At 40.6% G+C, this 27,360-nt stretch overlaps 3 protein-coding genes across 17 annotated transcripts in view; 1 reads left to right on the top strand and 2 right to left on the bottom strand.

Moving 5' to 3' along the window:
* RNF139 (ring finger protein 139) lies at positions 1–13,328 on the bottom strand. The gene is made up of 2 exons (XM_077847161.1): positions 12,778–13,328; positions 1–2,654 (listed from the first exon to the last, which is right to left on the bottom strand). Exons 1-2 carry the CDS (start codon positions 12,956–12,958, stop codon positions 841–843), a joined length of 1,995 nt encoding a protein of 664 aa, XP_077703287.1. The 5' UTR covers positions 12,959–13,328; the 3' UTR covers positions 1–840.
* Positions 1–13,627, top strand: part of TATDN1 (TatD DNase domain containing 1) — a 65,514-nt gene extending 51,887 nt beyond the window's left edge. For 11 of the 12 annotated variants that reach the window (XM_077847168.1, XM_077847171.1, XM_077847165.1 and 8 more), the window contains one exon: positions 11,853–13,627. In XM_077847168.1, the coding sequence (XP_077703294.1) occupies positions 11,853–12,039 (187 nt within the window). In that variant the 3' untranslated portion in view covers positions 12,040–13,627. Of the gene's footprint in view, positions 1–11,844 lie in introns of all 12 variants that reach the window. The other variant, XM_077847178.1, reaches the window with a different exon arrangement.
* Positions 2,514–27,360, bottom strand: part of TYW2 (tRNA wybutosine-synthesizing protein 2) — a 75,823-nt gene continuing 50,976 nt past the window's right edge. Inside the window, exons 3-4 of one of the 4 annotated variants that reach the window (XR_013351725.1) lie at positions 25,929–26,014; positions 24,886–24,940 (exon numbers count right to left, since the gene is read on the bottom strand). Coding sequence is in view for 1 of the 4 variants with exons in the window: in XM_077847164.1 (XP_077703290.1) it covers positions 24,780–24,940 (161 nt within the window). In the remaining 3 variants the exon portion in view is untranslated. Of the gene's footprint in view, positions 2,655–24,643; positions 24,941–25,928; positions 26,015–27,360 lie in introns of those variants that run through there. The other 3 variants (XM_077847163.1, XM_077847164.1, XM_077847162.1) reach the window with 3 other exon arrangements.

Raw genomic sequence — 27,360 nt, 5'->3', positions numbered from 1 at the left:
TTGTTTGAAGAGGTATTATTCCATATTACTACACACCATCCCCCTCAGTTTTAATCCATAGACAGACCAGAATTTTGGTATCAATTAACAATGAAAACACCCAAATATTTTGTAATCTCTTCCCAAAAGTCTAAAAGGACAATTTTATGTCAACACTGCAAATAGAATGGCCAACAAATATACTGGTTTTATTTACATCAAAATTAAACAATTAGCACATTCTGGCTTTTATACCAAAGTTTAGTTGATAAAAGCCTGTTTTTCAACTCTTACACAATCTCTGAACCATGACTTTCGAACCCAGCTCAACCACATGCTACACTCAAATTTCAAAAAAGTCTCTTCTGGCAGCCTATTTCCTCCTTCATTTTAAAATATTCTACATATAGCCTCATCCTGTGGTCCAAATTATTTTATTTCCTTAATATGGTTTCCTTTGATTCATACTTTCATTCTTCCACCCATTTTAAAGAAAAACTAGGGTCCAGGGTTAGATACTTTTATATGCTTTCATTGAGGAATCTTTGGCACACTTGACGCACTGTATTATCATTACATCTATTAAAAAGCTATTTGTTCAAATTTTGTCATAAAAACGTGAAAACATTTTATTCTATGTACAATAATGTACACAAATTTAAATAGGTCACCAAAGAGACCAGAAGTAATTAAAGAGGTATATTTACAGTAGCACATCACAGTAAACGGAAAACCATTCACAGATTCAACATGGATACTGTTTTTGTGCTTGGTTACACACTGAAGTGAAGCATATTACTCCATTTTGGATGAACTGAATTTTAAACAAATAACCTCAATGATTAGTAAATGCTATTTTAATCAGTCAGTATCATCATTAAGTTCTTCAGCTGCTGGGCCTGTGTGTTGAATCACTCCATTTCTTTCTCTTTGAACATCATCATCACAATCTGTACTGTCTTCTTCGTTCAATTCCCTGTCAGATTCAGCAGCAGCTTCTCTTACAGCTTCCTCTGGATTTTCATTGGGTGCAATAAACCCATTGTTGTTGGATATATTTGAATTATCCTTAATATCATCTTCAATGTACACTTTCTGATGGCACATTGGACAAGTATCTTGGATGTACAGCCATTTCCGAAGGCAAAGTGCGTGGAAATAATGATTACATGGTGTGATGCGAGCAGATGTTGTAAACTCATGATAGCAGATTGCACATACATCATCTATTTCTCGTAAGCGGCTCCCTTTTATTTCAGGAAGTGAATTAATTTTCTTAACAGCAGTCCTACGATTCATGAATGTCTTCCAGCCATTTTTTGCTTGTAAGTAGATGTTAAAATATGCATGTAGACACATCATACAAGCTCGAATTTTACTTCCTGACTCAAACATCATAGTGTAAGCCCCATTTCCAAACATTACTACTCCAAATATAAATTCAATAATATTGCCTGTTGAACGAACATAGTAGACATAATCATCAAGCTTTTCCCAAAGGACATTATAATAGCCATCAATCATGAATAACGTATACACAGTGAGAGAAACAATTACTTTTAAGCAGAGTTCCACACAAAAGGCTGTAACTGCAAACAACCATGTATTTAGTGCATAGTGATGCCAAAGAACATAGCTGAGTAAAACAGGAAGAATAAACAGGCAAGCAGAGACAAAGAGCACAGGAAAATGTCTACGGAAAGATGACACATGAGAGGCACTGAGAGACATTAATACAGGGTCTGTCATTCCGTGGATGAAATGCAGGACTGCAGTTAATAAAAGGCACATGTTTCTACTTAAGCGAATAAGTCTCTCTTCTGGTCTTAGCCCACTTAAGCCGGTCTGAAGAGCCAAAATAAAAAATAAAACAGGTGCTACGAAGCCAAGCCTCCTGTCGTCTTCTTCAGTTGATCCAATAAAGGCCAATATTCCAAGGCCCAAATAATGGGCTATTGAGGAAATTACAGCACTCATGCCCAGTACAGTTAGTGTAGAATCACAGCCACTAATTATAAGATTGCAAATGAGGTCCCAGAAATCATCCCAAGAAATAAAGAAGGAATCAGTTTCATTTGCCATCCTTAAAATGTACATCAACACTGTAGCCTGAGCTGTAATTCTTGTTAGCCAAAAGACTCTCAGTATATCTGGAAAACGAATCCTCTTCCATGTGTCCTCCATTAATAACTGTAATCCATAAATTCGATACATGTGCCTCACTAAAAGATAAACATATCGTGTGGAATAATAAAACCACTTAAGTTTCACTGCCAAGACAAGCACTGTGTTTAATGTAAGAATCAAGGAAGAAGTAAAAACTAAAGTCTCTCGGATGTGTAATGGCAGCTCTGTGATTAAACCTATCACAGGAATCAAGAGATCCAAAATAATTAATTGTGAATAGATGGAATGAATTTGTAGTAGTGTAATGTATCCAATTCCTAAGGTTAGCTGCAGAACGATGAGTGCCATCCATAGCGAGGGCCCTTTTCGAGGAAGCAGCTCAATTCCGAAAGCTGATGTGTTGTAGGCACCATAGAAGTCAATGTGCAAAGAAGCATAATAATTTACCAACACTGAAGTTGCAGCTAATAGAAAGGCTGAACTGTACATGTAAAACTTGAAAAGTGATCGTTGTGACAAGATCAGAACAATACTGGATACAAATATACCTAAAAAAAAAAAAAAAGAAAAGAAAAGTCATTTGAATGTAACATTTTAAAAAAGATTTTATTTATTTAAGAGAGAGCATGAACACAAGCTGGGAGAGAGAGAGGGAGAAGCAGACTCTCCACTGAGCAGGGAGCCCCCATGCAGGGCTCAATCCCAGGAGGACCCCAAGGTCGACTTGAGCCAAAGACAGACACAAACAGGTCCGCCTTAACCAATGTGCCACCCAGGTGCTCCTTGAATGCAACATTTAAAAAAATATTTCTGTACTAATAGTTATGCCATTCTTCCCCTAATTAGGAAATACAAATATTTTCTTTAAAAAAAAAAAAAAATTATTTGAGAGAGAAGGGGGAGAGGGAGAAACAGACTCCCACTGAGCAGGGAAGCCCTATGCAGGGCTTGATCCAGGCCACAATTCCAGGATCATGACCTGAGCCAAAGGCAGACTTAACTGACTGAGCCACTCAGACACCCCAGAAATACAAATATTTTCAAAGTTATGAACATTAAACCTCAAGACAATTTAGGCTTAAAGGCCAAGAAACGTTTTGTAAAGTCAAAGTTCAACAGATCAAACATACTGTTTTAAAAAATCTTACTCCTTTTAAGTTCAAAATTCAAGTAGTACAATATATATCGACTCCAAATTACTAAATTATTTTCATTAGTGATACATATATTTTAACAAGTTTTTAAATCTTGAAAGAACATGTCCTTTATAATTCCATAACCATTAAAAATATTTAAAACAATTCCATTACTTGAAAAAACATTAAGAACCAAAAATAGGGATCCCTGGGTGGCGCAGCGGTTTAGCGCCTGCCTTTGGCCCAGGGCGCGATCCTGGAGACCCGGGATCGAATCCCACGTCGGGCTCCCGGTGCATGGAGCCTGCTTCTCCTTCTGCCTATGTCTCTGCCTCTCTCTCTCTCTCTATCATAAATAAATAAAAATTTAAAAAAATATTAAAAAAAAGAACCAAAAATAACCAAAATGCAAATATTTGTTCCTATTAAATCTTAAATTTTTTTTCCTTAAAAGTGTTCTTTAGGAAATCAAGTTTAATTTTTATACTTAATGCCTCCTTTTTCTCTGTGAACTCCTATTGACTTTTATTGTCCTGCTCCTTAAATTTGTGCATTCTCCCATGGGTCCCAATTCAGGTTTTTTTTCCTCTATATACTTTCCTGCAGATTTCAGAAATATCCTCCAAGTTCTTTTTCTTGTACATTACTGTATCTTTTACTACAAATAGTCAACCCTTTTTATTGTTCCTCAAATTACAAAAAATAACATTCAGAAAACCAAGACATGTTTTAAAAAATGGTAATACCCCGCACACACACTCCATATGTAACCAAGTATAGTGAGATGTGTGGGATGTGCATCCAGCATCATCTTTCTCTGTGATCTGACAATTTTTTTTCAGTGAGATCACAATAAACATTATTTCCCAAGGTTCAACTATGGAAAGGATATCCAAATATTCACCTAGTTCCACTTCTACGTTACAATTGCAACACTCAGAATTTCTAAAACCTAACTCACTTCAAATAGCTCTTAAGATTTCCAATTTCAGTTAAAGGTGCCATTATTTACTTAATGGCACCTCTAGCTCCACATTCCTAAAATTTGACCGTTATTTGCCAATTCTACTAACACCTATTACACTTCCCTTTTCTCAGTGACACCAACCTGTTAGCCGTTCTCTAAAAACTCTTGTCCGAATCTATCCACAATCCATCTATCCACAAATCAGCTTTCTTCATTTCCTTGCTCAGAAGCAGTAGACCCTGAAATTACTATCAACAAAAATCTACATTCCTTGTCCGAACACTCAAGGATCCAATGTGCTTTAGAGTAGTATTCCTCCCAACACATATACCACCACTCCAGACTACTTCTTCCAAAATACCCCTTTTCTCTGCCATAACTGAAGCTATGTTTACATTCTTCTCTTTGCTTGGTATGATGAGCTTCCCACATCCTGACTGTTCAAATCCTATCCACCCAGTAGACCAATTTTTTCTGTTACTGATCTTTCAAATTACCAACAGAATTCAGTGAAATGTCCAATATTCATATACTACCTGATATTGTAGTTTGTAGTTATCTGAGTAGGTCACCTACCCTGTTATAAAATGTATCCTTGTGATAGGGAGCAAGGTCTCCTACCTTGCACAGTAAGAATCCCAAAATATTCTGAGGAAAATAAATACAATTATTTCACTGTTCATTGAAATAACACTGGGGAAATGTTATTAATGTAGAATTATGGATTATATTTTTAAAGGCAAGTACAAAATACAGCCTACCTGGAAACTGAAACCTATGAAAAACTAAGACAAAGCTGAGAAACCAGAGCTTGGGAGCACAGCAAAAGTGGCAAACCCCAAATTAAACATCATCCATCTACTTTATTTCAGCACGTAATCAAGAAAGATACTGCATATTACAATGGAGGCATTTACAACCTACTGCATATAAAAGCAAGGGATAGTTCTTCTAAATGATGGCTTTACCCGCAATCTTAAAATCTATCCTGTGCCAACATATCAGATCATTTGTGAAAAGGAGAACCAAAGGACACAATCACCTTAAAGACACAAAGGTCTCTAAGAACCACCCGATTCCTGGAGCAAATGGGCCACTAATAATCTGCCGAAGAGCTGACAGCTGGAAATAGACCCTTTCAAGAGCAAATAGACTTTTTTTTTTTTTTGAAAGTTTAGAAACCTTTTCAAGTAAAGTAACAAGAAATGGAATTAAGCCAGCCACTGTATGTCATCTTGCTTTTCTCTACATAGAAGAATAAGTCAGTATTTTTCCTGAGACAAAACTCTAATCTCCGAAGACAAGTAAAAACAAAACCCAAATAACTTGTTCTATTTTATGCCACTTAAAAAGGAGAAAGCTAAACAGGGACTGTAAAGTATTTTTCTTAACTTGTCAAATTTTGTCAAAGGAGTAAATTAATCTTTACCTGTGAATATTCATGAACTCTGCTGAAATGTATAAACCAGTCCTTTTTATTCTAATAGTTTTTTTCTTGAAGCTTATTTTTACACACAAATGAAAGAATGATTTGGCTTTTAGAAATATTTCTGTAGAAAAAGTGCTATTTTGCTTTATCCAACCATATCAAAGGGAAAAAAGGGGAGGAGATGATAGATGTTGTTGTGAGACTATACTCAAAGTCTGGATGTGTCCTATCAAGTAACACTAAGATACTACTATTCTCTTGTTTAAAATTATACCCCAAAACATAATAATGATGAAATATTTCAAGAGTAGCATAAAATTATTTTGATTCCTACCCAAAGGTTGCATGTATGTAAGGTGCTTACATTTTTATTTTATACTTATGTTCCTATGTATGGAATGTGGGGAAAAATCAGCGCTCATTTCACAGAAAAAGCCAACTTGCCAAGTAACAAGTCTCAAGTAACATTCCCCTTTATAGCCTGTAGGGAGTATTGTCAATAATGTCAAAGTTTGTTGCATTTTCATAACTTCAGATATAAAACTCTTCGTATTTATCATAGAGGCCTAAGAAAATTAGGTCCAGAAGTAGAGTTTCTCATTAGGATATCAGAGTGATCTGAAGAAGCAATCAAGACTAAATATAAATGCAGCTTTATGAAGAAAAATCACTGTGGGACACTGGAGAAGAGAAATAATTGAAAGCTCATCTTGGGATTCAATTCTCCAGTGATTAGAGTTTCACTCAAGTTCTCAGGGTAGAAAAACAGGCAAGTATCAAAATCAACTCAGGAGCTTTGAAGATATATAGAACTGAATTCATGAAAAGAGTTCAGAGCCTTTACAATTTGACCACCAAAAATAAGCAAACAAAAATACTACTATGCATGGTGTACAACAAAGCATTTAATACTTTTATGTATAAAATACATTCATACCTTCTTTAACCTTGTCTGGAAACTTAGGACTAAAACTTAGAAGGAAATAAGACGTAACATTGATTACTCTCCAGGTATCTTTAAATACTTTTTAAACATAATAAAAAAACTGTGGAAAAACATTTAAATGTGTAACAGTAAAGATGGAATAGCACAGGAATGTTATGATTACCTTAATCCAAAAGGAGCACTCAGCAATAAAATATAGCCAAAATAAATAAAACATCTTAAAACATTAATCTATAGGTATACTTGATAAATAAACCAGAGCATAAAGAAATATTTTCTATCAAAATCTCATCTTGGGCTAAAAAGGGTGTTTTAACTCCTTTGTTAATAAGAACACTAAGTTTTTGCTTCTAAGATTTTAACATGTTTTTATTAAAAATAAATCTGAATATAATATTTTTAAAAGTCAAACCCTATAGTTGTTAGAGGAAGAATAAAGTTTTACATAAATATACATTCATAAACATTCTTTTTCGCTTTTTACCTGAAGAGGATCTCATTGAAAAGTGGAGTATAAAAAAAAAAAAAAAAAAAAAAAAAAAAAAAAAAGGGAGTATATTTTTTAACTTTAAAAAAAATTTGCATTTCTGATTAGTTATCAGCAAGGGGATCCTCCAATTTTTCTTTCTTTTTACATTTTTTTAATTTAAATTCAATTTGCCAACAAATAGTATAACACCAAGTGCTCATCCCATCAAGTGTCCTCCTCATAGCATGTCACCCAGTTACCCCATCCCCCAACCCTGTTTCCTAGAATTAGGAGTCTCTAATGGTTTGTCTGCCTCTAATTTTTCCCACTCAGTTCCTCCAATTTATTGACCACTCATGCTTCTTCCTCTGTGAATTGCCAATTTATCTTTTATCCATTTATCTATGGAGTTGTTTTTCCTTCTTGAATTTTAGACATTTAAAAATATTCTGACTACAAATTCTTTGTCAGTTACCTATAGTGCAAATATCTTCACCAGGTATGTGGCTGGTCTTTTCACATTTCTGATACTGCCTTTTGATTAACAAAGGTTTTTAATTTTAATACTAGTAGATTTATCAATCTTTATATTACTTTTACATACATGTATTTTTAGAGGGGGTGAGGAGCAGTGGGAAAGGAAGAGAGAATTTTAATCAGGCTCCACACCCAGCACAGAGCCTGATGTGGGGCTCAACCTCACAACCCTGAGATCATGACCTGAACCAAAATCAAGAGTCAGAGGCTTAAGCAACTGAGCCACCCAGGCACCCTAACTTCCATATATGTTTAAAGAATTTCTCACTTATTCTAGGGTTAAAAAAAAAACCCTCTGTAATACTTCTATATTTTCTTCTAGAAATTTTAAAGTTCTGCTTTTCACATTTAGGTATTAACCCACTTAGAATTGTCTATATATTGATGTGAGGTAGGGAATCCATACATAATTTTTTCCATATACTGAATGACCAATACCTGAATAATCTGTATTTACCTCAATGGATGTACTTCGATTCTACCTCTGAAACAAAGTAAGTTTCTCTATATACATGGGTGCTCTGTTTCTGGGCTTTCCATTCTGTGCTATTGGTCTATTTGTCCATTTCAGTGATTCCTAACCAGGATCAGATTTTTTACCAACCCAACCTCCCCACCCCCACACCAGGCATTTGGCACTATCTAAATACCTAGACAGGGGCAGCGCGGGTGGCTCAGCGGTTTGGCGCCACCTTCCGCCCAGGATGTGATCCAGGGAACCTGCGATAACGTGTCAGGCTCCCTGCATGGAGCCTGCTTCTCCCTCTGCCTGTGTCTCTGCCTCTCTCTCTCTCTGTGTCTCTCATAAATGAATAAATAAAACCTTTAAAAAAATAATAAATAAATACCTAGAGACATTTTTAGCAATCACAAAAAGGGGAAGAGGGTATGTAACGGGTATGTAATGGGTAGAAGGACACTAAAATTCCTACAATTCACAGAACAGCACCCCCCACCTCCCCCCAAAATTACCCAGTCTAAAATGTCAATAGTGTTGCTGTCGAGAAATTCCTAATCTATCCCTATCGTGTCAAAATTACTACTGCTGCAATGTTTTCTCACTTCAAAGGTTTTCTGAGTTCCTTCTACAGCACCAAATATCGCTCTCATTCTTTTCAAAACCTTTATTGTATGTCTAAACCTAGCACAAAGAACAGATTCCCTTTTAATAAATACTTAGATTAACAATTTATTTTGTTATTACCAATAATGCTTCAACAAAAATCCTTTCCCATAGTCTTTGAACAAGTACAACTATGTCTTTAGGTCAAATTCTCAGAATTGGAATTGTGAGTCAAAAGGTGTATGCTGAGTTTTAGTTAGGCAGTACCAAATGCCTTTACAAAGAAGTGACAGCATACCAAAACTGTCTAACTTTACTCATTTCCCCACACCTTTGACAAACAAGTTTTTATTTGATCTAACTCTTCACTAATCTGATAACTGAAATTTTGTTCTTACTGCATTTTTTAAAATTATGAGTATTTTTCTTTTGCTTATTGACCATCTGCATTCATTTATTGGGAACTACTTATCCTGGGCCCATTTTTCTCTGGGAGTATAAGGTTTTCTTAATGACAGAGTAAAACTTATTCAATCTCATACAATGCGAATAGTATCCTCAGTTTGTCATTTTTAGAATTGTTTTAAAAAAGTTTTATCATAAAAGTTTTTCATTTTTTATGTATTCAAATGTATCGAATTTTCCCTTGCAATTTTGGGATTTTATTGTATATTTATTTATTTTTCTTGTATATTTAAAAAGGCCTTTCCACTTCAATGAATTACCATTACATGTAAAACAAACTCCTATGCTTGCATTTTCTGCCTTAGATTTGTTAATTCAGCATTATGTTGCACTGGGTTGCATTTCATTTAGCACTTAACACCTCCTAAGAATAGCTTAATATGCTTAAATACTTTATATATTGTGATTGGATTTTATTTAGATCTCCAAATGAGATGCTTTATATTCTCTCATCTGCTGAAATTCTCCTAGTATTTTGATACCAAAGGTGCTGTGGTAGTACTTTTTTGTAGGGGAAGGGAAATTCTTCAGAGACTAGATATAAAATTGGTAATGCTTCCATTTTTACAATTTCATTTTACAGAAAAAGGTGAGACTGACAAGTTTTGAGATTTATATATAGTAATACTGAAACGTCTACAATTATTTAAAAAAAACCTAATCAGGTGTAGAATAATTTCAACTATCCTTTGGCACCTATTACACACAAATCCATCACTTTCAGTAACATAAGCTGCCTCATTGACTGGACCTCAAATACTGAAGATGTGTTTTTATTCAGGGTGAATTTCAGCAAAAAACTAGTTTTTAAGAATTTTGTCATTCTTGGGGTGCCCAGGTGGCATAGTCAGTTAAGCGTCTGATTCTTAGTTTCAGCTCAGGTCATGATCTCAGGGTCCTGAAACAGAGCCCCATGGGCAGGGTCTGCCCTCAGTGGGGAGTCTACTTGGGATTCTCTACCTCTCCTGCTTATGCTCTTTCTCTAAAATACATAAATCTTTTTTTTTTTCTTTTTTAAGAATTTTATTCTCACAAATGTGAAAAATTAGCAAACTATAGTGGCATAAGGTAAGGAGCGATCTGGAAAATATTTTGTATTTCTCACAAAGCGTAAACAGAAAACTCTGGGAACAAAGCACCAAAATTATACTGATGCCTTCAAAAGACCAAAATATCTGTAAACAGTATGGTCTTAATTGAAGTACAGGAATATTTCTTTAAAAGTTATCAGGCTTATTAATAGCTAATACTTAGTAGACTTTACTAGGTCCCAAATACTGCTCTATGAGCTTACATCCTAACTATTATCCGTAACATCCTATGACAGACCATTATTGCCCACCTTTAAAAATGTAAAGGTAAGAAACAGGAGGTACAGAGCAGTTAACTTGCCTGAGGTCACATTCTACTTTAACTTGTCGAATACGAACTTCCATGATTTACTACAAATACCAAAATTACTGTTCAGTGTTCTTAAATACATATGATTTAATTGACTACTCCCTTTTCCTTAAAGCTCAACTCTAAGAGCCCTGCATTAAAGACCTGGTCACAAAGAGACTGTCAGAGGATATGCAGTCACAGGCCAAAAGCATATTCAAGGCAGTGGCTACACATTTGCCAATGAATACATGAATCCTCTCAAACACAGCAGTTTTGTTTTTCGGGTTTTGTTGCTGTATCATGACCTCCTCTCAAAACAGAAGTGAGGAAAGTCATTCTCCGACCCTTTTGTCTTTGTTATACTTGATTAGTTTCCAAAGCAGCACTTGGGTTATCCCAAAATGACAAAGTTCCCTAGAAGTCTGTTAGCTTCTGTTCTCTCTCTAGCAAGCTCTCTCTCATCCCATGGGGTTGAGGAATAAAAATAATATTTTTTTTCTTCATTTCTCTCCATACCAAGAATTGGCATAGATCTAGCTTGCATACATATCATCTCCTAATGTGGGTAGGTATGGCGGGGAAAGAGGGCTGGCAGTTCATCCGCCTCAGCTGGAATACTTAAGTAACTATACTGAGATTAGCCTGTTAATTTATGATCATGATGAGTGGTTTCTAATTGGCAAAAATAAAATGCCTTCCCAACAGGTCCCCTTTATTAATTTCACTTTAATGTTATTTTACTGAAATCACTTTTACCCATGACTATCAGAGTTAACCAAAAATATATTGAGTATGAAATATTAAAACTAGTGAATGCGTTAAGCTGAGGTATAACTGACATAACATTCGTTTCAGGTGTAAAACATCATTTCGTATTTGTATATACTGTGAAATCACACAGGCCCACTTTTGCCACAAATAATGAGGGCATTACACTTTTGCAGTGGTAAGTGGGAATGACTGGGATTAAGCAGCTAGTGGTTCCTGAGAAGTCTGGTGCTAAGATCATCATTTTCACATCTGTTAGTTTAAAGATCTAGTATAGGATCATTACTATACCATTCTGTATCTGGATAGCAGCTGTATGGAGGAGGAAAGTGAACCACCCTTGATGTCAGAAGATTTGTAAGCCCAGGCTCTGACAACCACTTAATTGCTGTATATTAAAGCAAAACACACTTGACCTCTATAGCTCTGTTTCCTCATTTTAAAAACGAGAACAACACAATCCACCTCTGAGGGATGTTTAAAGTTTAGGTTAGTGAAAATGTTTTACAAAGGTAAAGTACCAAACAAACTGCCAATAACAAAATTCTTTTTTTTTTTTTTTTTTTTTTTTTGAGGACTAAAGAAGCAACAGATGGCTCCTAATTCAGAAAGGCCTGGTTAGGATCTCATCATCAACCCTTCCTCAGCAACGCTTCAAAATCACAAGCCTCCTAAACACCGATCACAAGAATTCCCTCATCAACAAAATTTGCCAAGTTTCAATTTCTTTAAAAAATTCTTGTATGCATAAATGCTTCTCACTCTGGTAATGCAAGGGGAGATGGGGAGTGAAACATAAGAGATTTTTAACACTCCATTCATGTGCAACAAAGACACTGATTTTCAGAACTCTTCCCTTGGAAAAGTCTCATCACTTTCTAGCCACGTTTTTATAACCACTTTTCGGTACCTCTCTATTCATGGAAAATTTCAGGACTCGTTACAGGCATCGCCTCCTTCACGAGCGTTTCTAGTAATGGTTTCGAGGCAGGACATTCAAAACCCGGACTCTTTCGCGTGGATGTCATTTACCACGGACACGCCACGATCACGTGGACCTCGTGGATACAGAAGTGACAACACACCAGTACTCCGCATTTGGGGAAAGGGGGAAACTGAGGCCCAGGCCCTGGCACTACAAGCCCAAGGTCACAGGCGGCGAGACCCGGGCAAACGGCTGCTGTTTTCCTCAGGCGGCCGGCGCCCGTTCCCCAGGAGAAACAGCAGGCGAAGCGCCGCAGGCTCGCACATCCGCGCGCTCTCCTCACCCTCGGGCGCAAACACCAACAGAGGGCTGACTCTAGGAGGACGCTCGGCTGTCAGCTCGGAGACAAGTGTCATCTCCTCCCTCCTCCAACCTGCAAAGACGCCCCTATTGGCGAAAAAAACCGCTGGTCCTCGAACGCCCGTACACACGCTCCCCACAGGCTGCGCGCGGAGCCCGCTCCCCGCAGCACGCCGCGGCCCTCACAGCCGTCCCGGGACGCGAGCTACGCCGCCGCCCTCACCGAGGAGCCGGAGGACGATCTGGAGCCCGATGCAGAACCGGCTTTGGCTGGAATCGTAGTAGGAGTTGAAGATGGCGTCGATGATGTAGAGGCACGGCACCCGGAGCGCCACCTCGAGCGCCGCCCAGACCTGCTGATGGGCCATCCGCACCTGCTGCTGCGGGGGCCCCACCGCCGCCATGAGCCGCTGCCACACCGGGGCTGGGCGAGCCGGGCAGGGCCGCGCGGGGCAGGGCCCGGGGCCGCGGCCGGGGGCGGGGGCTACGGCGGGTGACTCCGCCCCCGCCCTCCCTCCTCTCGGCTCTCCCTCGCGGCCCGCCCCGCCGCCCGCTCGCGTCCCTCGAGCTGGAGCAGGCGGCGGAGGCGGCAGCGGCGGAGGTAGCGGCGGCGGCTCCCGGGAGGCCTCTGGGTGTCGGTGTTTCCGGCTGGCTAAGGTCTGGCTCCTCCTCCCTCCAACACCTCCCCCGCCCGCGGAGCCACCATCTTGACCTCGCCCGCCTGCCTCTGCCGTTGCTGCTGTTTGGAGGCCTGGAGGCTGCGCCCGCGGTCACGCGAGACCGCGGAGCCCGCGCCACTGATTGCATCATAATCCCGCGCTGGGGGCGCTCCCCACACCGTCATCACGCACGGCGTAGCCATCGTCTCGCGCGTTGCCATGGTTTCCGCCCGCCTTCGAGGCTTTGGCGCCACCTCACGGCGCAGGCGCTCTCCGGCCGCCGCGCCTTCTTGACGGAGTGGCTTCCTTACTGGAGGCGGAGGCGGCGCTGGCTCTGCGAGGGACTCCCTGCTTGCGTGGGCGGGAATTATTAGCTGTTTTATTCTGGTCCATTAAACGTCCCGGAAGCGTTCAGAGCTGCTTGGGAGGAGGGAAGCGAAGGGCGCCGCCCGCCGGACCTGCCGCACCTCGCGCGGGGGCGGGGGCTGGGAGGCGGCCGCCCGGGGTCCCGCAGGAGCGTCTCGGGGCGCGCGGGGGGCGGCGGCCGCGCCACGTGGCGCCGGGTGGGTGCGGCCGCGCTGCCGGAAGAGCCGCCCTGTCAGCCCTGCGCCGCCGGGCAGAACGGAGGACGCTGGCGGGCCGCGGGGTGCTAACGTCGGGGCCTCTGACTGAGCGCCTCGTCCTCGTGTCTGGTCGAGGTGAGCGCACCCAGGCCGCCGCTCTCCTGCGCAGGTTTCTGTCGGGACCAGCATATGCCACCCGCGCCACTTGACGTAAGGGGTACTTTGAACTGAAGGTAGTCGAGAAACAGCAGCAGCTTTAAAACAAATAATATTTTTTTTTTTTTAAGATCCCGGCCTGCTCTCCTGACAGTTGTCTGAAAAGTAGGCCGTAAGTTTCCATTTGTAAAGGGGTCTCCTCCTGCCTTTCGAAGAACAAGGCACCTCTTAGACTGTCTCCCACGAGCCTTCTCTTCCATCAGTTTCCCCCATGTTTAAACTTACCGTGAGTTTGCGACCCCTGAAAGCCTAGACCCCTTTTTCTTTTGTCACTACTCTACACAATTATTATTTTTTTAAAGATCTTATTTATTTATTTAAGGGAGTGGGGAGAGAGTGAGCAGGGGAAGGGGCAGAGGGGACGTTGAGAATTCACGCTGACTCTGCACTGAGCAAGGGGCTTGACCTCATGACCCTGGAGATCAGGACTTGAGCTGAAATCAAGTCAGATGCTTAATGTCTAGACTGACCCACACAGGCGCCCCCCAAATTATTTACTTTTTTGAGAGAGCACATACAGGAGCAGGGGTGAGAGGCAGAGGGAGAATCAGGAACACCCCACGCTCGGACTCCACCCCAGGACCCTGGGACCATGACCTGAGCGGAAGGCAGATGCTTAAGGACTGAGCCACCCAGGTGCCCCCCGCACACCATATTATTCTTTTGTTAAGATAATATATAAGCCCCAAATCGTATATATATAAGGCCCCCCCTTTGAGTCATCTTCACTGTCTCCCGTGGGCATGTGCACTCAGGAGTTAATAAACTGTTTTTCTCTTGTTAATTTCTTGTTTGTGAATTTAATTTCCAGGTCCCCAGCCACAGGACTTAAGACCAGGAAAGAAGAGGTCTTTTTTCCTCCCCTGTACTTTCTTGCCTACCCATGTAACTAACATAATTTGGCCATCCTTACTTTTCTTTCCTTCAGCAGCAAATGAGTGTAAATTAGGTCAGAGTCTGCTTTACTAACCTGGCCATCTTAAGGAGGTAAAACAGGAAGAAGAAGGATCCTGACTCATTCAGGCTCCTAGCCCAAACTGCACTCTGCTGTCCTTTTCATGTCAGGGACCTATATGGGTGATCATCCTATACTAGTTAAAAACCCTCCAGAGGGGAGGATTATAAAACTCCCAACTGTCTCTGGGTGGAGTTACGTGTGGTAGGATGATTGACTCACAAACTTCTTGCTCAGTGTCATGTTTTTAACCTTTTGTTGTTATTCCCCACTAATAACGACTGCCATCTATCTGGTGCTTACTTTGTGCCAGGCACCATACATTATGCTTCACTCTCTGCCATCAGAGAGGGTAGGTATTCTCTGTTTCAGAGAGAAGGAAGCTGAGGCTTACATAGGTCATCAAAATTACAAAGTACATATATAAGTAGTAAGCTAGTGTGACCATAGCTAGTAAGAGTAGAACCCAGGGCTGGGATCTCTGGGTGGCTCAGCGGTTAAGCATCTGCCTTCGGCTCCGGGCGTGATCCTGGAATCTCGGGATCGAGTCCCATGTCGGGCTCCCTGTATGGAGCCTGCTTCTCCCTCTGCCTGTGTCTCTGCCTCTGTGTGTCTCTCATGAATAAATTAAAAAAAAAAAAAAAAAGAACCCAGGGCTATCTGAAGCTTAGAACTTCAAGCATCTTCCTCTTCTCACCCACAGCCAGTCTGCTACACATTGCACCCATTCTTTCCTCAGTCTTTTGTACCTGTCTGCTTTCTATTGTCACTGCCACTATCAACCCAAGATCCTACTGTAGCTTGCCTGACTAACTGCAATATCCTCATTGTGATTATTATGATCACCGTTTTTCCTACTTTAGTCTGTTTACCTCTGCCAGGTTAATTTTCCCAAATTACACATCTGGGGAATAAACTCATGGTGCTGACAAAATTCCCAAAGGAAAGCAAACTCGGTAAGATGAGAGGACTATTAAGGTTTATTTATATAGAAAACCTCAGAGACGTAAATTAGCTTCTCACCTCACCTGTTTTTCTGCCCTGATGGCAATTTAAAGCAAAAAGAAGCTGTTACAGAGAAGAGTCCACAAGGATTAATCTAAAACAGGAATGTGGTAGAGAAGGCTAGGCGAGTACCATTATGTTAGGATTATGTAAAATGGAGAATAAAATAGTTCATGGGTTTTCCTCAGATTTTTATTTTAAAAGTTAAATGTAGTAAATAGTAAATAAAAATCTTGTAAAAATGCTTCGGCCCTTATTGTTTTAATGGTTTCTTAAATGGCACAAATTTTATTAGTATAGAAGTTTTTTTTAAGATTTTATTTATTTATTCATGAAGGACACCGAGAGAGAGGCAGAGATACAGTCAGAGGGAGAAGCAGGCTCCACGCAGGGAGCTGGATGTGGGACTTGATCCTGGGACTCTGGGATCATGCCCTGAGGCAAAGGCAGACGCTCAACCGCTGAGCCACCCAGGCATCCCAGTATAGAATTTTTTTTAAAAAATATTTTATCTACTTGAGAAAGCAAGGGGTGGAGGGGAACAGAGAGAGAGGAAGCAGACTCCCCGGCTGAGCAGGGAGCCTGACTTGGGGCTCGATCCCAGGCCCCTGGGACCATGAACCCAGCCAAAGGCAAACACTTAAACCAACTGAGCCACTCAGGTGCCCCCTTAGTGTAAGAATTTGTAATTCAAACTAAATACCATTTGGGCCAAGAACTTTCAGGAGTGGTGGTAATAGTCATCTTTATCTCACATGGTAAAGCACTCTAGAGCTGACTTTCCCCATCTATAAAATGAAGGTTTAGTAAGACCCTGGCAAAGTACTTCAAAATACTACCTTAAAACTAAATGTATATTACTGAGATGGATTTTAGAAAGCTTAGGAATATTAAAACATAAGCTTTCAAAAGATTTTACCTACTCCAGGGGTGCTTTTACATTTGGCATCTCAAAGCCTTTATTTCTAAGTTCAGTTTCTCATGTCTGAGTTTCTCCAGTTGCCTGTTTACATGTTTTTGTTTTGTTTTCTTTTTAGAGAGGGAGAGAAAAAGAGAGGGGCAGAGGCAGAGAATCTTAAGCAGGCTACATGCCCAGCAGGGAGGCCCAATACGGGGCTTGATCCCATGCCCCTGAGATCATGACCTGAGCCAAAATCAAGAATCGGATGTGTAACCGACTGAGCCACCCAGGCGCCCCTGCCTGCTTATATTTTATGGGTCCGGTTAAGTTAGGAGAAATAGTCACCTGCAAGTAAAGATGAAGGGATGCCCTTTCTGTACTAAAAATCCTGTACTACCAAAAAGTTGGTGATTACCATACCACTCGATAGATGCTATGATTGGAACAGGGGAACAATGAGGAAAAACTCAGAGGAATCGTTTTTTTACAAAAGGAACTTACTAGCTATGGGTTGCTTAGCTTTGCAAGAGGTTTTCTCAATTTTATATCAGGAAATGTCTGTGTTAGTCATCTTCTCAACAGAAGCTAAATTCCTAAAAAGCATAATCGCTCCATAGCACCCACCACAATGAAAAAAAAAATTAAATAAGCTTCAGAAACAGCTGCAATTCACTGAATTTATTTATTTATTTTTTTTTTTTTTAATTTTTATTTATTTATGATAGTCACACACACACACACAGAGAGAGAGAGAGAGGCAGAGACATAGGCAGAGGGAGAAGCAGGCTCCATGCACCGGGAGCCTGATGTGGGATTCGATCCCGGGTCTCCAGGATCGCGCCCTGGGCCAAAGGCAGGCGCCAAACCGCTGCGCCACCCAGGGATCCCCAATTCACTGAATTTAATCTTTGCTTGGCTTCTACATTGATGAGTGTGGCACAACTCAGGTACATATTCATATTGAATCTATACAGAGCAGTGTGAACGGTGTGTGTGTATTCATACAGATACACTCTATATACATAAATTACCTGTGTTTAAGAATAACAATCTGTTCATTTGGCTTTAATGGCTGAATGCCTTTTAGTAGTTCTAAAATGCCTTTGGAAGCAAGATGTGTGAAAACTTATCTGAATTTTCTATTGATCTTTGCATTTACCAAGTCTTTGTTCCACACAGCAGCAAATGATTCTGAGCTATCTTAAGTAAAAAAGGTATTAGAGAATTATTTTCATTATTTTTCAAGTTTCAAGAGTGATATGCAATTGGTGAAGCTTATTGTACCATGTATCTTCCATAGCTGTACCAGAAGGCAGGTGCAGGCAGCTTCCTTAGTGGGAGAAAGCAATAGGAAACAAGGACTTAGAACCACCCACCCCACCCTCTTCCCCACCAATGAATTATGTATTTACTTCAAATGGAAGAAGAGAATGCTAGTAGGAAGGACTGGAACTGATAGCTCAAAAAGAAATAAATATGTTCCATAACTTTTTCTCACACCTTGGAAATTACTTAAAAAAATAATTTCTGGCCTGAAATTACCTGATGGTTTTTCTCACTTCATTAAATTTCAGATATGCCCATCAAAATTCAGCTTCTACTTGAGTTTTCTGGTTTTGTAAATGCAATATGAATTGGAAGAGTCTGTTGTTCAGTTAACAAAAGAAACAACAGAGAACACTGTGACATTTGGAATCCATGTTAAGTATATACTGACTACTTTGGTTCATTCATTCATGTAACAGACATTTACTGAGCACTTTCTATGTGCTTGGCAGTATGCTTGCCCACTTCTGCTTCTTGCTAGTTCTCTGTCTCTAGACAGAGTACTTAAACTCTAATAATCAGAATCCTCACCTGGGAAAAAGAAAAAAAAAGGTTAATATTGCCAGATAAGATATGAAATCTATAGCATGCATTATCCAGTTTAATCTCAAAAAACCTGTTGAAAGTAACAGTAACAGTGGCAGAGCCAAGTTTCTAATTGGTATTTTTCTGATTCCAGAGCCTATCTGGTCCTCTGCAAGTGATTTTTCATGTTGGTTACACAAATTAAAACAATATATTTTAAGTACTTAGTATAATATACAGTATGTAATAGTAATTAGTATGGTGAACAAATTTTAGGAGAAATACTGGAACCCTTACAATACTACATACAACACTTTGCAATGCTTCCATGTATGGCTCAGGACTACTGTTAAGATATTATTTGTTAGTTTGGGTTGTTTTATGTGAAAGTCACATTTGTAGTACTTAATTTATATTAGAATGTAAATAGGTGATAGGTTCAAATATGTCAATCATGTAAAGAGATGGTCAAGTATAATCTGAGGGCCAAGATACTGCTGACAGGCAGAGTATAAGCAATACTAAGTTAGAAACATCTGCTGAGGCAGGGAGCCCAAAGAAGATGGATAAGACCCTTCTCCCTAGATGGAATCCTGTAGTCCGGGCTTCTAATAATCACTTCTTATTCCAGAGCTGCTCCCAACTGAGTAGAGTAAGAGCTTCAAGACCCAATATTGTAAAGATTTCAATTTTACCCTATAGATTCAATGTAATCCCAGTAAAAAATATCAACAGGTTCTTTTCCCCAAAAAAAACGACAAGCTGATTTTAAAAGTTCTAAGAAAATGCAAAAGGTCAAGAATAACTAAAGTAATCTTAAAGAACAAAGTTGAAGGACATACAGTCTCAGATATCAAGACCTGTTGTAAAGCTATAGTAATTTAGACAAGATGGTATAATTGGTGCTTGGAGAGAATAGCTGACTATGGAACAAGAAAGTCTAGAAACAGCCCCACGTATATGGTCACCTGATTTATGATAAAAGTGACACTACAATGCAGTGGAAAAGGATAAAAATGAAGCAATATAATGGGTCTAACAAAGGCTGCCCATCATTTAGTGGTGAATCACGCTGGAAGCATTCTCCCTATAGTTAAGAACAATTTAACTTGTATTAGAGTGGAGGGCAGGAGTAGGGCATGTCATAATGCCAGAAGCTTCCCTTTTTAATCAAGATTTAGCAGGTTGTTTTTTTTTTTTAAGATTTTATTTATTTATTCATGAGAGATAGAGACACAGGCAGAGGGAGAAGCAGGCTCTCCATTGGGAGCCTGATGCAGGACTTGATACACGTGAGCCAAAGGTAGATGCTCAACCACTGAGCCACTCAGGTGCCCCAGGATTTAGCAGTTCTTAAGTGCTTTTCAGATTGTTGCAAGCCTTTAGTTTCTAGAATACTTAAAAAAAAAAAAAAAAAAGGTTGATTTTGACCATTTTTGCCAGTGCTCTTTGCCTTCACGGAGAGGCCAGTTTTCAGGGGTCCTTATTCTATCATTCTAGAAGTCGCCATTTTACTCTTGATATTGGGTAGGGGAGTATTAAGAGACGTCCTAGTGGATGTGAAGTAAGCGTGAAATAACACTCCTTCCTGTCCTTACTGTGTGACAATAACCCTACTTCCTCCTGATGATGAGATTCACTTGTCCCCAGCCAGAATGGTGACTACTCCTTGCCTGCTGGTCTCTTAGCACGGAGCCTGACATGACAGGAACCTCAGCAGGTTAAAGTTTAAAGGGTCCAGTACTGTAACTCCTGATGAACCAGCCCCCCAGTCTCACAAAGTTGTGGAGATGGGAGGCACAAACTCCCCAGGGAGGGCCAGTGGGAACCGGTAAGTGGGTATGTTAACTTCCTGCTGTTGCTGTAACAAATTACCGCAAACTTAGTGGCTTAAAACAACATGAATTTCTTTTCTCAGAGTTATGGAAGTCAGAAGTCGAGAAAGTGTCAACAATTCTGTTCCTCCTGAAGTCCTCTGGGAACCCATTTCCCTGCCTCTTCCAGTTTACAGAGGCTGCCTGCATTCCTTGGCTCATGGCCCCTTCCTTACATTATTCCATCCTGCCACACACATCACACCTCCTACTACTTGTACTGCCTCCTTCTTATAAGGACCTCTGAGATTATATTGGGCCAATCTGGAAAATCCAGGATATTCTCTCCATTTTAAGATTCTTAATCATATCTGCAAAGTCCTTTTTACTGTGTAAGTACAGGTTCTGGGTAACAGGACATGGACATATTTGGGGGGCATTATTTAGCCCACCACAGGAGGAATTCTATTCCTACCCTTTCATTCCTAGCTGTGCATTTTCTATCTACATGGGATATGGCACTATGTAATTAGACGTTGATTTACAGTGTATACTGCATCCTGGTGAATAGCATCTCATTCACTGGGTATTATCTCCAAGCTCTGGTTTGGGTTCAAAAGGTTTTTCCACCACTCCACCAGGCCAGCATTTTCTAGGGTGTGATAAGATCGGTGAATCACATGGTCTTGTGCCCACTGAAACACCTCTTTTGCTGTAAAGTGGATCCCTAGGTCAGAGGCAACATTATGTGGGTTGCATGCTGATGGATCAAACGCTTGTAAACCCTTGGGTAGTAATGCTGGCCAACATCTCGTGGGCAGGAAAGGCAAACTCATACATACAGATGGGAAGATTCTAGTCAAGGAGAATCACTGCCCTTCCATGGCAGAAGTCCAGTGAAATCCATTTGCTACCAATTAGCTGTTTGGTTTCCTTGAAGGATAGTGTTGTATCAAGGGCTCAGTGCTGAATACTAGGGAGTGGCTCCTTCGTGACTAGGGGCTAGAGGCCACGCTTGCTGTTGGCATCTTGCTAATCTGCATCCCTCAATATGACTTTATTCATGAGCCCATTACGCTACTGGGGAAGCTCATGACTACAACTGCTGGAATTAACTGGCCAAGTCTTTTTGTTTACTTGTTTAGTTCCTCTTCCATGGTGCATGTCTCTGGTAGGCACTGTTCTGCACTACAAAGATCTTTACTCATGTATCCAATCCCATAGATTTCTCCACTGCCTCTTCTCCTGGCTTCCTTGTCCCTGATCTAATCTTTCCCACTCCAGGTGCCTATCAACTCATCAGCCTATTTGCCACTTGCCATGCAGGTACTCTCACTTCAGGCCACTTCTCCTTCCTTTTTTTTTTTTTTCCTTTTAATTGCTCTTTTTCTAATACACACATCTTTTTTTTTTTTTTTTTTTTTTTTTAAGATTTTATCTATTCATGAGAGACACAGAGGGAGAAGCAGGCTCCATGCAAGGAGCCTGATGCAGGACTCAATCCCGGGACTCCAAGACCATGTCCTGAGCTGAAGGCAGATGCTCAACCACTGAGCCACCCAGGCGTCCTGGGCCATTTCTCTTTCCATACAAAGTGGAGGACCAGGAATACTCCCAATTCTGCCTTTTGGGAGGACTCCCCTCACTTCTGAGTAGGGCTGTGGGGGTAGCAGCAGTCTCTCAAAGAACCCATCAAAGAACTTAGCTGTGCATTTTTGTCCTTCATCAAGACAGAAGAGCCTCTCAAGTGGCCGTAATTGTGACCTGAGGGAAGAGCACTGATGCAAGAGTTATAAATCTGACATAGGAGGTTGGGCCACCTGTCTGTGCAACTTTTTACTTTCTTCTGGCCTTGTCATCCATCCCAGATATGATGCTTCCATCTTAGGAGGGATTGACTTGAAGGGTCTGACAAAACTCAGCTTGTGATGGGCAACACTGGCTACAGGGTTACCTGATGTCCCAGGAGATACTCAGATTTTACCAATGCCCATTTGTATTTGAGAACCATTTCTGGATGATACATGGTTCTCTACTACATAATCACCTGACCTTGCTACAGATGTCTGCCTATGACTACCTTGTGATTTTTTTTCCCATTGGAGCTTGCCGTAAACTCCCATGGCTCACATATATTGTACCACAGAATCTCCTGGATTCAATGGCCTGTGGAACAAAGCTAATTCCACTGCAGCCTGTACCTGCTATAGAGCCTTAATGTGTTACGGATCTCACTGAAAAATGGCAGCCTTCTATTTCACCCAGCATGAGCCAGAGTATTCCTAAATTCTGAATTCCCAGAGAACCATACAGAGGTTGGTGTGTTCCTTGGTAGAAGACTACTAATGAGTGGGTAAGAGGCAAAAACTTGATCTTTACTATGAAGGAGATGTCTTAGCATTCAGGCAGACCAGCAGTCCTAAAAATGTCACTACTGTAACAGGTTGCTGGATTGTATTAGTGATTATTTTCCATCTCTGGATGCCAGGACACTAGCTTATTGTTTATCTGACCTAATTAGTAATGATGCTATATATATAGTAGGTTATTGTGATGTTCTGTGTGATATTCAGATTGTCTAGGTCTCCTCGGACCATATTATAATGGGAGTGGAGTCCTACAGGAATGCAAACTATTTCATATCCAGAACTCTCAGGGCCTAGTTCCATTCTCTCATGGCTCCTGTTGGTACATGTTGGTTAGATCCTGCATCTCCTTTGACACACAGGCCCAGCTGAAATCATTAAAGTGGACACAAAAATGAGGAAAGGAGCTGTAGGATATAGCCACTTCACTGTGGTATTGTGGAACTGCAGTTTTATTCATAGTTTTCGTTACCTTTACTTGAGTTATGAAACTATGCATACAGTTTTGATTTTAAAAAAAAATTCAGTTACTAATAGAGAAACTAGGATAGTCTATCCATCTGCCATCTATCTACCTAATAGTGTACCTACAGTTTTACTGCATGGGCCATTCAATACAGGTGACAAGATGATGTGAGTATGTGTGTATGCAATGTGCTGTGGTATGGTGTATGTGGTATGTACCAAAACATAGTCTTAACCTCATATTCACTATTTTCCATTTGCCTTTGATTCAACCTTTGATTTTTAAAAAGCCAAAGCAGGCACCTGGGTGACTTAGTGGTTGAGCATCTGCCTTTGACTCAGGTCATGATCCCAGGGTTCTGGGATCCAGTGCTACTTCAGGTTCCCCATAAGGAGCCTGTTGCTCCCTCTGCCTATGTCTCTGCCTTTCTCTGGGTCTTTCATGAATAAATAAATAAAATATTTTTTAAAAAATAAATAAATAAAAATGAAAAGCCAAAGAGACAAATAGCTATTCTGACAGTTTTTGGCCTCCCTCAAGTTGTGTGGTTGTTGATCAAGTAACCTTGCAGGTATTATCATAGCTAATCAGAAAGATGTATTTATTGTTATTATTTTTATATTCAGTTTATAATAAAGGTAGGGATTCTAAGCACAATAGTGGTAAGAAATTTCTTTGTGGTTTATGTGTTGAAATTCTGTGTCAGGTTAAGTTCTTGTATATATTTATTATTAGAATGAACTTCTTCAATGATTGTGAAACCTAGTAAATTTATACACTTACTATTACAAACTTCTAAATAGTTTAAAAAACAAAAAAGCTACACAAAACACATGAACCACCACCCTCAGGGCACTCGACACAGGCAATGAAAAACAGTGATCCATGGGAGCCACAAACAAGGCGAGCCATTGAATTGCTGCCTAGAGAAAGTTTCTGGGCTATGGCTTGAGAAGGGGGAAGCCAGGTGGAGGCCAGCAATGAGTCCAGAGAGTGGAATACCAGAGTAGAGACAGCTACAAAGAACCCAAACACCTTGCTAACCATGTCCCCAAAGTATCAGCTGAGTAATGATCAGTATACACAAGAGAAAACTACCAAAGGCCAAGAAAATGATATGGCTTGCCCAACGTAAAGTGGCAGCACGCTGAGGCTGTTAGAAATAAAGTCTATTGGGTTTCTCCTCACATGTGTGCCCAGGGTGGGAGAAAGTGAATTAAAAATGCTATTTGTTTCTCGTCATTTTAAATTTCTATGTATTTATGTTTAAAATGTATACACTATACTCCTGTATCAATATATGCACATATTTTATTCATATTATGAAGTTAATGAATAAAGGTAACTCACGGTTTAGAGAGTTTAATAAAATTATCATTACTGACTTTTAATCACAACCTCTCCAGCAAGTGGGTGCATTAACCAGCAACTAATACTGATGCTCACAAAAGAGGCCTTCAGCACTTGTGCACATTCCTGGGCTGAGGTGACAAACACTCCAGGAGCCTCCTGATCCTTTCAGTCTTTTTTCCTTGGTTCCATTAGATGCCTCTTCCTGACCAGGCCAATCCAGCAAGTGCTCGGAGAAAACTGTAATGTAAATGGACATACTGAAGGTGGAGAAAAAGGCTTACAGGCCCCTTATTCCTTTCCATTCACACATAACTCCAGCTCAGTCTTTAACTCTCAGTTGAAGCATCCCCTGCTCTCGCCTTCCTAGGCACACTCTCCACTTCTCCCAAACCACATCTCCAAACCTGGATGGCTGCCTCCCCTGTGCCTGTAAAAACCCTTTTGTCTCCGCATTTAGTGCACTGTATTAACATTGTTTCCTCTGTGTCCAGGTCACCAGGAATGACCCCACTGTGGACAAGACTCAGCTTGTTTTTAGTTTTTAAGATTTTATTTTTAAAAGTCATCTCCACACCCAACATGGGACTCAAACTTAGAACCCCGAGATCAAGAATTGTGTGCCCTACCTACTGAGCCAGCCAGGTGCCCCTCAGGACTGGGCTTTACTCACCTCTGTGTCTCTGGCCCTCATCACAGTGCTTAACGGAAAGAGGACACAGTACATCCCAACTAATCAATGAGTGGCTTTTCAAAATCAAGACATTCTACTTTAACTAAAGCAAATGTACAGCAGTTCCTTACACCCCAACTAGGAAGTGGTAGTTCACCTGCAAGGACTACTGAATGAAGTATCCACTATGTGCCAATCATTGTGATGATAGTTCAAGTACATTAACTCATTTAAACCTAACAAGTATCCTTCAGGATACATATGGATTGTTAACCCATATGTATGGCCTGAGGAAACTGAATCTTGAGAGACTGCCTCAGGTCACAGACAAAGGAGAAGCCGGGAGGTGTATGAGTGGAACCTCAATTCATGAAGATAGAATTCATGTCAATCTTCTTGCACCCCTGAACCCTCAACCCTCATCCACCCTGCTATATGTGGATATATAGCAGAGTGAACGGATTCATTCAGGTGAATCTGACTTCAGCTGCCTTACCATAGCTTATGGATGAAAGGTAATTCCTCAGCCCCTGGGCAGGTGGCTTCCTGACTCACCTTCCCCATTGTTTCCTCCCTGCCTTCCTTCTCCTCTTATTGGTTCAAGCTCCAGCATGGCATTTTTTTGGGTTGAGGCTTGAAAGCTGCAGGAATACATGAGAAGAAACCCAATATGTAAAAAAGGAGATGATTAAGCCAAAAAGACAGGTTAATCTGTGGGATGGGTAAAGAACAATCAGGCCCCCTTCTGTGGTGGGATCAACGAGAGCTAACATTTCCTGGAGGCTTTACTGAGTACTAGACACTTCTTTTTAATCCTTCAACAACCTCCATCTTCAACATATCTCTCACTACTTCTTTTGATCTACTGACGATGCTCCAAACACTTTGAGCAAATTTTCCGCACTTGTTTTTTTCTCCCACTAACATTTTTCCACCCTGACTCTACTTACCAAAATCTTACCCAGTTTTTAAGAGGCAGTTCAAATACTACCTCTGAAGACCTCCCCCTTCTCAGCACTTCTCTTCTCCACCTTTGCACTTCTATATCACGCTTTCACTCATATGGTCCTTATCGTATTCCAATTCTTTCTGCTTTTGTGTTATTTCTGCTGCTAGGTTGTGAGTCAGAAACTGAGGCTATATCTAATGCACCTGCAGTTCATATACATAGAAGGCTCTTAATATGCATTGAATAAGAAACAGAACCTATCCTGTCCTTACTGACACTATTACAAGAAAAGGACAAGCAGCCCCAGCCCAACCCGACCGAGCCAACCAAATGCCAGCTACGATCATAATCCTGATAAAGCCACACTTTTCATGTTTCCTTCTTCAGGCAAACAAACCCAGATGGTTTCAAAGAGCACCAAAACAAAGCTCTGAAGTGATTCGCAAAATTAGTCATCCCAAAGGTAAACAGTGATTCTCTGCAATTAGACATTCCAGTGGTAAACAATGGGGCTGGCAGACAGCCATAAAATAAGGTGAGGCTTGAGAAACTCTGCAGATTAGCTCACATTCCCTAGAGCATCTTATTTTGGCCCTGATGTCCACCAGAAAAGAAATAGGAAAAGGGAATCTGAGGCCTGTTAAAATCTAAGATTTGAACTTTAAAAATAGCTAGTTTAGGGGCACATAGGTGGCTCAATTAAGCGTCTCAGTCATGATCTCAGGGTCCTGGGAGGGAGCCTCCCGTTGGGCTCCGTGCTCAGCGGGGAGTCTGCTTCTCTCTCTCCCTCTGCCTTCCTCCCACCCTCACTCATGCTCATGCACTCTTGCTCTCTCTCAAATAAAATCTCTTAAAAATTAAAAATAGAATAGGTAGCGTATTGCACAAACTTAAGGCCGGAAATCTAGTTTCCCCATAATTTGAAACAGTCCTTCTTAATCTCTTTTCTACAACAAACCTAATCTATAAGACATCTTCCCCAACACTCATTTAGGAATGATAAAGGGCATGAAGTTAATAGAGTAATTCTTAACCACT

The sequence above is a fragment of the Canis aureus genome, chromosome 14, assembly GCF_053574225.1.
Source record: "Canis aureus isolate CA01 chromosome 14, VMU_Caureus_v.1.0, whole genome shotgun sequence".
NCBI lineage: Eukaryota > Metazoa > Chordata > Mammalia > Carnivora > Canidae > Canis > Canis aureus.
Note: the sequence above shows the minus strand (reverse complement) of the source record. Positions and strands in the feature narration are given on the sequence as shown.

Excerpts from the sequence above, each read along its gene's own strand:
- RNF139 (XM_077847161.1), bottom strand. The coding sequence starts at position 12,958 with ATGGCGGCGGTGGGGCCCCCGCAGCAGCAGGTGCGGATGGCCCATCAG. Across the intron at positions 2,655-12,777 it reads GATCGTCCTCCGGCTCCTCG|GTATATTTGTATCCAGTATT; the intron begins GTGAGGGCGGCG and ends TTTTTTTTTTAG.